The sequence below is a fragment of the Camponotus vicinus genome, unplaced genomic scaffold, assembly GCF_025532165.1.
Source record: "Camponotus vicinus isolate PSW18456_S1 unplaced genomic scaffold, iyCamVici1.0 SCAF_13, whole genome shotgun sequence".
NCBI lineage: Eukaryota > Metazoa > Arthropoda > Insecta > Hymenoptera > Formicidae > Camponotus > Camponotus vicinus.
The window spans coordinates 11,608,867-11,622,500 of record NW_028141949.1 but is presented as its reverse complement, the minus strand read 5'-3'; the positions used below and the strand labels follow the sequence as shown (position 1 = coordinate 11,622,500).

General features: G+C 30.0%; 2 protein-coding genes across 2 annotated transcripts in view; one reads left to right on the top strand and one right to left on the bottom strand.

The window, feature by feature from the left end:
• The window catches only part of LOC145964601 (2-acylglycerol O-acyltransferase 2-A-like), a 13,405-nt gene extending 7,983 nt beyond the window's left edge, over positions 1-5,422 (top strand). The window contains exons 4-6 of the mRNA XM_083087560.1: positions 2,979-3,165; positions 3,877-4,076; positions 4,198-5,422. Of these exons, the coding sequence (XP_082943686.1) occupies positions 2,979-3,165; positions 3,877-4,076; positions 4,198-4,358 (548 nt within the window). The 3' untranslated portion in view covers positions 4,359-5,422. The remainder of the gene's footprint in view (positions 1-2,978; positions 3,166-3,876; positions 4,077-4,197) is intronic.
• A 2,538-nt stretch (positions 5,423-7,960) lies between these two features.
• Positions 7,961-10,560, bottom strand: LOC145963988 (uncharacterized). The gene is made up of 3 exons (XM_083086344.1): positions 10,533-10,560; positions 9,836-10,364; positions 7,961-8,006 (listed from the first exon to the last, which is right to left on the bottom strand). The coding sequence occupies exons 1-3, from the start codon at positions 10,558-10,560 to the stop codon at positions 7,961-7,963; spliced, it is 603 nt and encodes a 200-aa protein (XP_082942470.1).
• Positions 10,561-13,634: the final 3,074 nt, after the last annotated feature.

Here is a 13,634-nt window from a genome sequence, read left to right as displayed (position 1 = left end):
CGCAAGGTCAAGTAGTGACCCAGCCAGTGAAGGCAAGGTCGTGTGGTGACCCAACCAGTTAAGGCAAGATTGCATTGTTATCAGCTCTCTCCGCATGGAGGAGATGCTCAAAGTGTGCACCATTATTTTCTAAGGATAACAGTAATCGACAGCGAAAGTTACGTTGTACATTTTCTAGCATTAAAGGAGTTATAGCTTCACAAGCTCTTCTTATTCTTTCCATCATATTCAATCTTGTCGTTGGAGCTTTACTATACACTGCATCTTTAACGTATCCCCATAAAAAGAAATCAAGGGGGTTCAAATCCGGTGATCTCGGAGGCCACAGAACTGGTCCACCCCGCCCTATCCACCGATTTGGGAACCTTTGATTCAAAAACATCCGTACAATACGAGCATAATGAGCAGGAGCACCATCTTGTTGATACCATAAATTTAGTCTAACTGCAAGGGGAACATTCTCTAGGTATGCTGGCAAATCATTTTCGAGGAATTCTAAATACATTGGACTATTAATTGGACGTTCAAAAAAATGAGGTCCAATGACTTGGCCATTGCAAATGCCTACCCATACATATAAACTCCAACGATGTTGATTAAGCACCTCACGATACCAATGTGGATTTTCTGGTGACCAATAGTGGCAATTATGCCTATTGAGACTACCATTGCTGATGAATGTTGCTTCATCACTGAAACAAACATTACTAAAAAAATCTGGATTCTGATCTAACATCTCAAGAGCCCATCTACAAAATTGTACTCTGAGTACGTAGTCGGCCTCACTTAATTCCTGTACCAGAGTAATATGATACGGATGGTAATTGACTGATCGTAACAATCTATGTGCCGTAGTTTGAGGGATTCCCAGTTCTCGTTCTATTTGACGGGTACTAATATGGGGATTTTGATGAACCATAGCCAAAACTGCGAGCAATCTAGGGTCATTATTATTATGAAGTCTATTCCTTCGCCTTTCGCGATGAAGTGGATTATTACGAGATCTCCTTTCAATGTTTATAATTTGTTGATCAGTAGGATGGCGGCGATTTGGGAATCGCTCCGCATAAGTACGGGCAGTAAGTCTGTAATTTCTACCACATTCGCCAAAGGTTATAAGAATATCGACTACTTCTGTAGGCGTATAATTTGCCATTTTACCAGAATTTTATCAGAGTACAAATGTTAAAAAAATACATACATAGGGATACTTAGAGGAACTCCATCAGATGGAAAGTCCAAAATGTCTCGGTACTTTGGACCATTCAAGTTGCCTAAAGGGCAGGTTACGCTAAAAGCAGTTTCTTGAGAAGTAATTAATGAGTAATAAAAAATAATGAGAAGTTTGTTTTAAGACTAATTTCGAGTATTAACAATGAAAACGTGGTATTTTTATTGTTAATTTATTGCAGAATCGTAAGCATGGGTTCTCAGTAAGAGAAATCGAAGAAATTGAATTTCGTCGATTACAGCGCCATCTATCATGAATCGAGAAAAATGTTTCAGACAAATTGTATGTGTTTTTAGCCAAAGATTCCGAATATGCAATAAAAAATAGGGGTTCCCATTTAAGATTTCAAACTTGCCCCCCCTCACCGCCCAGGGGGAGGGGTGGGGGGGCTCATTTTAACGTCATTGTACGTCCCCCTCGAAATGACAAAATTTTGATTCTAAACATTTTTTCGTAGTGTGCTTATTTTTCGAGTTATTTGGCTGCCTAAGTTAAAATGGGTCACCCTGTATATATATATATATATATATACATATATATATCTTGATACGTTTATAAAAGGAAGTTCGTGTAATTATTATAAATGTTGAAAATGTATCATTTTTTTTTATGGTTTTTATACAATCGTATAATATACGATAATAATATCCGTTTTTATTACGTTTGCATAAAACAAAACAGATTTTATGCGTTGAAAAATATTATATAGAAATATAAGGATATGAAAAGAAACGTTTAATTTCTAGATTGTATCTGCGTCTATTTTATTTTTTAAAATCGTATATTTATGTAGTCGAAGAAACGTTTACTGAAAACGTATATAATTTATGAGAAAAATCTCATATATAAATGTTTACAAAATTCTATTCTATAAATGGTATAATCTAAGTCTATAGAACGTTAATAAATTGTTGCACGAATAATATATACACACCTGATTTTACAACTAAAATATTATACGACTAATAAACATTTTATTATTATATATATTTAACTCAAAATATGGTCAAATATATATAATAATAAAATATGTTTATTAGTCGTATAATATTTTAGTTGTAAAATCAGGTGTGTATATATTATTCGTGCAACAATTTATTAACGTTTTAAAGACTTAGATTATACCATTTATAGAATAGAATTTTGTAAACATTTATAAATGAGATTTTTCTCATAAATTATATACGTTTTCAATAAACGTTTCTTCGATTACATAAATATACGATTTTAAGAAATAAAATAGACGTAGATACATTCTAGAAACTAAACGTTTCTTTTCGTATTCTTATATAATATTTTTCAATGCATAAAATCCGTTTTGTTTTATGCAAACGTAATAAAAGCGGATATCATTATCATATATTGTATGTATCATATATACGATTGTATAAAAACCATAAAAATTAAAACGTTTATCTGATATACTTATACCACATTTATATCAACTTTACGTTTAATAAATGTTTAATATTCCATCATGTGTTTATTGGGATATGTTATGATTTTTCTTGTCTGTAAAAAAAAATGCACTTTTCACATCTTTTTTTAGACGGAATTAATAGAAGAAAAAAATTTTACAAGAGAAATGACTTAACATATCGTTAATAAAAATAATCTTGTATTGCGAAGTAAAAATTATGAGAATCATTTCGAGAAAGAAGAAAAAAAAACGAAACCATTTTAGTTAATCATTAATTGATAAGACACATTCAATATACATAATTAAGACGCAATGGTTCTCAAACAGGTTGTTGCGCTGCTAATGCGAAAAGTCTCGAGTATTTATTATCGACACCGGCAAAGAGCCCTCATACCGGAAGAGCTACGATACTCATCGTTGGTGGTGCTTCTGAATCTATGGAATCGTTACCAGGTACTTACCGTACCATCGTGAAAAAGAGAAAGGGCTTCATGAAACTTGCTTTAAAACATGGGTAAGCGGCTAATTATTTTTTTCTACATATTTAGATATATTTTCACATTAATCATATTTATTTGTATTAAATTGTATAGAATCATCGACATATAGTACTGGACGGAGTATGCGGCGAAATTTCTTTGTTCTTTCGTGTTGAGAGACGTAGAAAGAGAGAAGTAGATGTGGGGGAACGGATCTCTCACTCTAGTCTCTTTTCATTGGTTGAATTTTGTCGAAGGACAAAGGGAACAGTACCGTATTCTTATAAGTTGGGACCTTTAACTTTATTAATATAGTTAACTTTATTATTATATATATATGAAGAAACAGCATATAAAAATGATATTTTATAGCATGATATTATATACAAATAATTAATAATATGGTTTCTGCTTATTTATTATGCAAAACAAATGGATTAAACACAGATAAGATATATAAGATTTTGAAGAGTCTCTTGACTCCACAGTTCGATAAGCCGTTACTATCCCCACGTCGCCTTGTTTCTTTCCACGTCTGTCAATATGATTTCAGTTCCATGTTCCGTCCAGTACTATATGTCGATGGATAGAATAAATCATATATTAAAAAAAATAAGAGAGAAGGAAGGAGAGAGGAAAAGAGTTTGAAGAGTATGAAAACACGATGATGAATACTGATATGATCTGATATGATATAAATACTGATACTGAACACGACTCAAATCTAATACAATTTCATAATTTAGCACGCCGTTAGTTCCTGTTTTCTCCTTTGGCGAAACGGATTTATACAATCAAGTGTATAGTCCAGAAAGATCGACTTTAAGACGTATCCAGAACTACATTCGCAATGTCATAGGATTGGCGCCGCTCATTTTTTCGGGTAGAGGATTCTTTCAATATTCGTTTGGTCTTATTCCAAATCGATTACCTGTCACCGTAGTCGGTAAAGTTCTCATTACATTTCATAATTTAATATATACGTTATAATATGTGTATATTAATTTTTCTTAATATTATCTTTTTTTATTCCCTATAAATTGTTATGTTTCCTTTCTTCATTTTAGTTGGCAGTCCTCTCGAGCTGCCGAAAATAGAAAGACCCACAGCTGAGCAAATTGATGAATATCATAAAAAATTTATGGAACATCTAATTGAGTTTTTCGAAACGCAAAAATACAATTATATAAAAAATGCGGAAACAACTACTCTCGAAATTGATTTGTGATACGCGCTCGGATACACTGATAAAAAAATCGATGATAAAATTGACTATAATTGCATGGTAAAAAATTATAGTTAGGATACTCATTTTTATAGTAAATTTTATTATAATACTGGTAATATAAACTATATACGCATGGTACGAAGAAACAATGAAACTTTTTACTATAATTTATAATAATTTCAAATATCATATAAGTAAAAAATGAAAGAAAGGAATGATACATATAATTTTACTATTCATATAGTCATTGTAACATTAATAATGGTAAATATTACTATATTATTATCTTTCGTTTAGATATTAATATAGTAGTAATAAATGAAAAAAATTATAATAACAGCTATATCTAAATAGTACGTGGAACCTGATGAATAGCACATTTAACAACATAAAACTTATTATTTGGAATGATTGTATGTGGCACATGTTTCTTCGCTTGCCGTTACGCGGCGCACTACTCTTAACTTTTCTCGTATTCAATATTTAGCATGAAATGTATATAAAGGACTAGTATTAAACACGTAAGATCTAAAGTATATTTTTTTCCTCTTAGCAGTAGTGCGAGAAAGAGGATGCTACTCACACGCAGGTTCTCGGATTGTATGCATGTGAGCATCCTTTTTCTGACATATCACTGTTTATCACATATATACATACATACATATATATATATATATATATATATATATATATATATATTCATTTGACTCAATTTGAATGTACTGATATAACATAATCACATGATTTTTATATTATCATATATTTATGTCGTTTTATGATATTCCTATATAAAAGAATCAATTAAAATGAAGTAAAATTTCTATTTTTCTAAATAAGAATATACAAAAGCCAAATTTAGTAAACTAATAAGTAAATATAATAGATCGTTGTATTAAATTGTTAAAAAAAAAATAATGGCCAATTCTAATTTTTATTGTTAGAATTCCATATATCACAAAACAGATATCTTTGTATTCCTTTTTTTAGTTTTATCTTTTTTCATAAAAAAAGCTTCATCAAAATTAAAGCTTAATAAATAATAAATATGAGGTATAAAAAATGTATAGATGTATGTTAAAAGAAATAAACTATGTGCATAAAAATAATACATTACATTCATTTAACCTTCCGAATGCTATAGATACATATATATCCCCCTAATAAAAACCTTATGAAGGTAAAAAAATACGCCAAGTACATAAAAAAAATCAAAAAATCTAAAAGAGTGATAAAAATAAAGTATTTAAAAACCGATATGAGATCAATACTATTAGCCAAGTACAATAAATTATATGATATTAATTCGTAATCGATACTAAATCAGTTAAGATTACTTTAATTCCTAAAGCATTTTTTATATGATGTATATAATTTAAAAAAGTTTTACACAAATTCTAAATCGCGTAAATGACCTTCAGGTCGAAGTAAGATATGAAAATTTGGCGTGCCCCGTATTTAAATCATATAGTTTAAAATAGGAAAAAGCTAGATTTTTGATGGGCCCAATGTAAAATTTGAAATTACACTACGGACCGCGCACGCGCGTAGCTAAATTTCGAACTTATATATCTTGTCTCCTCTGTATTACCTGGAAATCATCACATAGAGATTACGCAAAGTGAAATCTCTTTCTTTATGAGTTCATTATTGTCTCTGCAAGTAAAGTTTGAATGTTGTAAGACGGATTGAAAAGCTTCGCAGGTCGTTTCTGGCCCACAGGCTGCCTGTTGCATATTCGTAGTCTAAAGCTTATTTTATAAAAATATAAATTGTACTTACTAAATGAAAGGATTAACAAATATATATTGTATATATGTATATTGTATAATCAAATTTTTTATTTTATTCAAGATATGTAAACGGCGGGGGGGGGAGGGGGCACGCCAAGTTATTCATACCTTACTTCGACCTGAAGGTCATTTATGCGATTTAGAATTTGTGTAAAACTTTTTTAAATTATATACATCATATAAAAAATCCCAGTTAACCAAGTCTGCTCGAACAGATTTCGCCAAGTGCTTGCTAAAAATTGTTGTCAGCAAAAAGGCTACAATTTTGCTACAAGAGTTGTTATTACCTGATTAAGCTGGCAGATTGGCGGCAAAAACCGAACAAAGCTTGCTGACAAAATCCGACAACAAATTGGCGGCAAAAAGCAAGCGAAACTTGCTGCATTACTTGACGTCAAATTGGCAGCAAAAACCGAGCAAGATCTGCGCGCATAATTTGACGGCAGATTGGTGGCAGAAACCGAGCAAAACCTGCATAATCGGTATTTAGATGCATTAATTCAATAGTTCCTTCGCTTTCCGCTACGCGATGCACGCTTTCTCGCAATCAAATTTCTGTTAGAAGTAGATATAAAGCCTGCTAGTGGCTATTAATAAAAGATCAAAAGTATATTTCTATTGGTTTAATTTTTGATATCTCATACAAGCCTAATATGAGAATATTAAACTGATTAGAATCAACAGGATAAATGGAAAATTATCCTATTTGAAGCATAAAGCAAGAGTTTAATTATCATATAAATTATGTCTCAATTTTATAAATTAAATTTAATTATTTTCACAATTTACTTTATTATTAATTTAATTAAGTTGAAAGAGAATTTGCTACGTGAGATATAACTACGATATAACATTACATTTCATAGTTATTTATGAAAAGAAAATTATAATTTACCAATAAAACTTATTCTGTAATATTAAATTTTATTGCACTTTGGTCAAAAGCAGATCATGCTCGGTTTCTACCGTCAATATGCTGTCAGATTGCGCGCGCGCAGATCTTGCTCGATTTTTGCCGACAATTTGACGTCAACATGTCAGCAAGCTTTGCTCGGGTTTTGTCACCAATTTGCTGTCAGGTTATGTCAGCAAGATTTGCTAGCAAAACACGAGCTTAATGCGGACACAGATGGCTATGGATTTGGTGTGGAATTTTGATTAAATTTGCTGCCAATTTGCACGCAATTTGTTAACATTTTGCTTACTGGGATGCTTTAGGAATTAAAGTAATCTTAACTCATTTAGTATCGATTACGAATTAATATCACATAATTTATTGTACTTGGCTAATAGTATTGATCTCACACCGGTTTTTAAATATTTTATTTTTATCACTCTTTTAGATTTTTTGATTTTTCTTCATGTACTTGGCGTATTTTTTTACCTTCGGCGTATTATCTAGTTTTAAATCTTATTGGTTACCTTCACTGACTCGATCGGGATATCGATGTTTATTTTTACAATTTTATCATTTGACCTGTGCTATTTTACAGTGCTATTTCCCGTTTGTTTTATTTTTATATCTTTATCTATTTATTCCAGAATTTTTCTTTTATATGTTCTATTAAATTATTATTGTCACACTGAAGAGGTTCCGAAAGGGACCGAAACGTTTGTACTTTTAGAAATTGGTTTTTTTTAAATTACACTGATAAAAAATTATAGTTGAAATTATCATAATTTCACTATAATTTATAGTATCTTAAGACGCTAAGCATATATAATAGTGCATTTTACTATAAAAAATATAGTTGATATAACATGAAAATATAGTTCATAAAATCATAATATCCATTTCATGTAACCATATGGTTATGGTATACGTAGTGTTCCGAAATTCACTATCAGTACTGAAAATCTGTAATACATGTTACGTATATTACAGATTTTTAATATACGCAGCACCAAGTCGTTTAAAAGTTTTTTTTCCGTCTATAATTTCAAATAATCTGTTTAATATTCTGAATCCTAACAAGGAATCCAGATTATTAAATAAATTATTTTAAATTCAGTTTGTCTGAAATTAAACTGATAAACAGGCATATGTCAGAAAGAGGATGCTCACACGCATACAATTCGAGAACCTGGGTGTGAGTACACTGATAAATAATTATAGTTAATATTATCATAATTTCACTATAATTTATAGTATCTTAAGGCGCCAAGCATATATATAATAGTGCTTTTTACTATAAAAAATATAGTTGATATAACATGAAAATATAGTTCGTAAAATCATAATATCCATTTCATGTAACCATATTGGTTATGGTTATCATTATTAAAAATATTGTAAAATTAATCATAAGACTGCAAAGTATGAGTAACTGTATACTATAGTAATCCGTATTTATAGAAATAGTAATGCATGCAATAATAATTCATACTGTTATTTATGGTTAAGTGGACAATAGTTGTATGGTTTGGACAACATATTTTTAAAGGTTGATCTAATAATAAAAAATTTCATTTAAAATTTTTTTATTAAAATAATTGTGTACCTAATACACAAACATATAAACATAAACAATAAACATACAATATTGAATTTAGTTTTACTTTTCTTTCTCGCTCTTATAAACTTTGAAACTAAAATAAACAAAAATAAACAAAAATAAACAAAAATAGAAAAGTTGTTTCGTACATGTAAGAAACTAATTATAATATTTTATATCAGCATACATGTACATGTAAAAATTAATTATAACATTTCGTATTAATAATACATGTATATTTTTTTAATAGAAAACGCAAATAACAGAATATAGAGAACGCAAAATAAACAAAAATGTATGTTATGGTATAATTATAATTCCATACAATATAAATTATATATATATATATATATCCGGAAAATGAGAGTGTATTCTTAATAACTAATATAAAAATCACAATCTCCTTTTTCAATTAATGTGTATGTTTTATGAAATTGTAACTGATCCATACTTACAGTATGAAATTTATCTGAAATATGTATACCATACGCTTGATAATGAATATCAAAATACTTTGTAAATAAATAGTTTACATTAGCAGTAAAATCAGATGGTACACATACTCTGTCACATATATTTGTAGTTTTAAAAATGTCTATAATTTTCGCGAATATAGGGCATTCATCATCATCAATATCTAATAAAACGATCGAACCTTTTGTAAGTGTTACATTTCCAAAGGAAACACTTTTCAATGCATTATTGTTTGTGCAATCATTTAATAATTTTTTGTTAATATTTAATGAATTATTTTCTATATATGTGATATATGGAGTACCGCCATATCGTAATGTGATGAAGAAATCACTTAACATTAATTGATGTTTGATAGCAATACTAAAACATATTTTTTCTGCAAGTAATTGCGCGTGCATACTGTTTTAAAGGACGATGTTTAGCCTCAAATCTCATTGACCATAAGGAACGAAGTGGCCCAACAATTTTCATAATTCGTGGATATTGTAATATTAAATGATGTTTGGGTTTTAAAGTTTTCCCAAATAAATCGATATACAATATATGATGTTCATTAATTAAGTTTTCTAGTAGATCTGCTGTCGATTCAGTAACACTATATCGAAGTGTTATAGAAAGAATTTTTCGTAACAATGTAAGAAGTTCCCAGTGTTTGTTATTACAATCAATTATGAGGTCACCGAATATTAAGTCAGCATTTAAAATAAAATTTAACATTTCTGAAGCAGACATTTTAATAGATTTAGTATGTAATTGTGAGCTTGAAATTGTAGGAGGGCGGCTAGATATAGAATTAAAATTAAAATATTTTAAACGCCAATTTAAAGTGTCTAACGTAAACAATCGTTGTTCCACAATAAAATTATGTAAAATATAACTCACTTCGTAGACACAGACGTCTTCTAATAAATCGTGCATAATATCGACACTGTAGTTTTCAACGGCATGAAAACTTTGTAAAATGTTAAATGCACAAGTTTCTTTAATACCCGTAATATTTACGTTATTCATTGCTACATCTTCCGCGTAATTAATTTTGTTGCGTAATGCATTAATATTTTCATAACATAACTTACGAGACATATCTTTCTGTATTTTACAAAATCGACAGCAGATATTAGCAGAAAAAGTTTCAATAAATCCTAAGATACCATTTAATCCTAAATTGTCACCAATAATTAACGCTAGTTTAAAATATACTTGAATATTTGAACCTTCTATTACTAATGAAATACCTTTTGTTTCTAGAAGTTGTAACTCCTTGATTATGTATGAATAAATACGTTGTCTCGGAAATATTTTGCAATCATTTGCATGATACAGTTGTGCGAGAAAAATATTATTTAACTTTGAATACAGATCCGGTGGTAGACATGGTATTGAAACGTATATACCATTTAATTTATATATACCTGCATGCGAGCCTAGTGGATTAGCCATTTCGAAAGCATCTTCATATAAGAATAATGGGAAAGTTATGGATTCCTTATTTGTGATTTTAGATTTCCAAAAAGGAGTTTGTATGATATTAGTAATTTCATTGTTATCATCTTCATTCAATGATGTAATATATTTACACGTTTTGTTAAATATATCATCTATTTCGAAAAAGACTTTTAATACTTTTTGTAATGATATTAATTGCCCATACACATTATCAGTTTTCAGTGCGTCTTTATTTCTTATTTCTACAGTTCCAAAGAATATTGGCGTTGGTTCAATATTATATCCAAGATTTGTTAATATTTTGATACGTTTGTATTCATTATTAAGATCTTTGAACACATGTTGAAATATTTCGAAATTTTCCACTATATACTTAGAATTTTGCGACTGCATAGCAGATATTTGTTGTTTTAAATTGTTAAAATATTTTGTATTAAGAAATGAATACAATAAACGTGCAATCCGATCACTTTGTATTCGACTCAACGTAGGGTCAGATTGTAAAGAAGAAATCATTGCCAACGCGACCATCCAAAGTTCATTTCGTACACTTTCAACTTGCGAATGTTCAAACACAACTGTACCCAGTAAGTAAAATGTTAGCAGGTTGGCAGCAGATTGGCAGCAAATTCGATCAGAATCCCACACCAGAACCGTAGCCATCTCCCATACAGCACAGAAGCTTGCATCAACATTGCACATAGCAGTGTAATGCTGCAGAAATATTGCAGAGACATTATTTTGTAATATTACTTTGGCAATGTTGCAGCAACATTTTAACATAGCGAAAATGTATAACATGTGTTTCTTTACTTGCCGCTATGTGGCGACACCAAACTTAACTAACTCGTATTCGAATTTTCATCTAAAGTGGATATAAGGCCTACAAAGGACTAATGTAGTAATTATATTTTTTGTCTTGTGTCAGTTAAATTTCTGATAAACTGACTTGATTTATTTAATATTCTGAATCCTAATAAGGGATCTAGATTATTAAATAATTTGTTTAATAATCTAGATCCCTCGTTGGGATTCAGAATATTAAACAGATTTTTCTTCATTGAATCGGTAAATGGAAAATAATTCATTTATTGCACGTATTAAAATATTCTGGTACCGAGTGTATGTAAAATAATTGTATGTATATTATTGAGATAAATATTTAATAAGACACATTTGATAAAAAACACTAATAGATATTTTTTTTCAAAGGCGGTAAATGTTTTTTTTCCTATCTTTCTTAAACATTTCTTTATATTTTCAAAGTTTATTTATTAAATTTAAAACGGTCTGCATTTGCAATAGCAAGACGCGTTTTAATATTGCAAATACGTTGCACCGTAACATTACTACAATCTTACATTGTAATATTTCTGAGGGCGGACATTTCAACGTTGCTGCAAGCTTGCAGTAATGTTGCAGAAACATTTCGCAACTTCTATGCAATATTACAATGTTTCAATGTTAGGTCTATGCAACGTTTTTGCAATCTTTCGGTGCTGTATGGGCTGTGTCCGCATTAAGCTTTTGTTTTGGCGACAGAATCTGTAAAACATAACCTGTCAACAAACTGTCGGCAGAAACCGAGCAGGATCTGCGCGTGCAATTTGATGTTAGATTGCCAGCAGAAACCGAGCAGAATCTGCGCATGCAACCTGATGGCAAATTGACAGCAGAAACTGCACAAGATTTGCGCTTACTTTTATTAATGTTATATAAATGCAACAAAATTGATTATTACAGGTGCTAAATAAGAATATTATCGGCAATTTAATTACAATTTTCTTCTAAAATGACATATATGTCATATGTTATATCGTAATATATGTTTATGTAATATATGTTATATCGTAGTTATATTTTATATAGCGAATGACTAATTCAATTTAATTAAATTAATAATAAAGTACATGATAAAAGTAAATGTAACTTGTAAAACTGGAGATGTAATTTATTTAAAATTAAATTCTTGCTTTATGCCTCAAATAGGCAATACATGAATAATTTTCCATTTATCATATTGATTCCAATCAGTTTAATATTCTGAATCTCATCTGTTTGTATCAGATATCAGAAATTAAAGTGATAGAAATTAAAATGATAATTACTATATTTTTAATCTTTTATTCATATTTGCGACTTTATATATATTTCTGACAGAAATTAGATTACGAGAAAGTACAGCGCACGTAGCGGTAAGTGAAGGAACTATCGAATCATGCAAACCCTGTTCCGTTTCTGCCGTCAATCTGCTATCAAAGATTGTGTGCGCAGATCCTGCTCGATTTTTGTTATCAATTTGCTATCACATTGCGCCTCACAGATCCTGCTCGGTTTCTGCCATCAATGTGCCGTCAGTTACATCAGCAGGCTCTACCCGATTTCTGCCGACAATTTGATATCAAATTTCATTGCGCAGATCCTGCTCGGTTTTTGTTACCAATCTGCTGTCAAAATTGCGCCGCACAGATCCTGCTCGGTTTCTGCCATCAATGTGCCGTCAATTATATCAACAAGTTCTGCTCGGTTTCTATTGACGATCTGTTGTCCAGTTATGTGAACAGATTTTGTTGTATGTCTGCTGACATGCTGGCAACATGATCGAATATATCAATTCCTTTATGCAAACTGTAGTCTTCTTGCCTTTAAAATTTGTAATGGGTGTTTGACGAAAATCTGTTCTAACAGATTTGGCTATCTGGGGTATCATTGCAAGGTAATATACAATCTGATATGTAATCGTTAGAAACACTAATTTCTGAATTTTGTGTATTTATATTTGTTACTGGCAATTCCTCAGTATTTATTGAAACTTCTTCAAAATGTTTATAAACCTTTTGATGTTTATGCAATGTTTTATAGTTTGAATAGGAACGCCCACAAGCTTTATAAGGACAAGTATAAATTATAGAAGTAAGACGTGTTTGATACGCAAATATAAGATGCTGTTTTATTTTTCTCTTAGATATGGTTTGAAGACAAATATTGCATTTAAGCATTTTCACGGATATATATATATATATATATATATATATATATATACATATGTATGTATTTATATTTATATA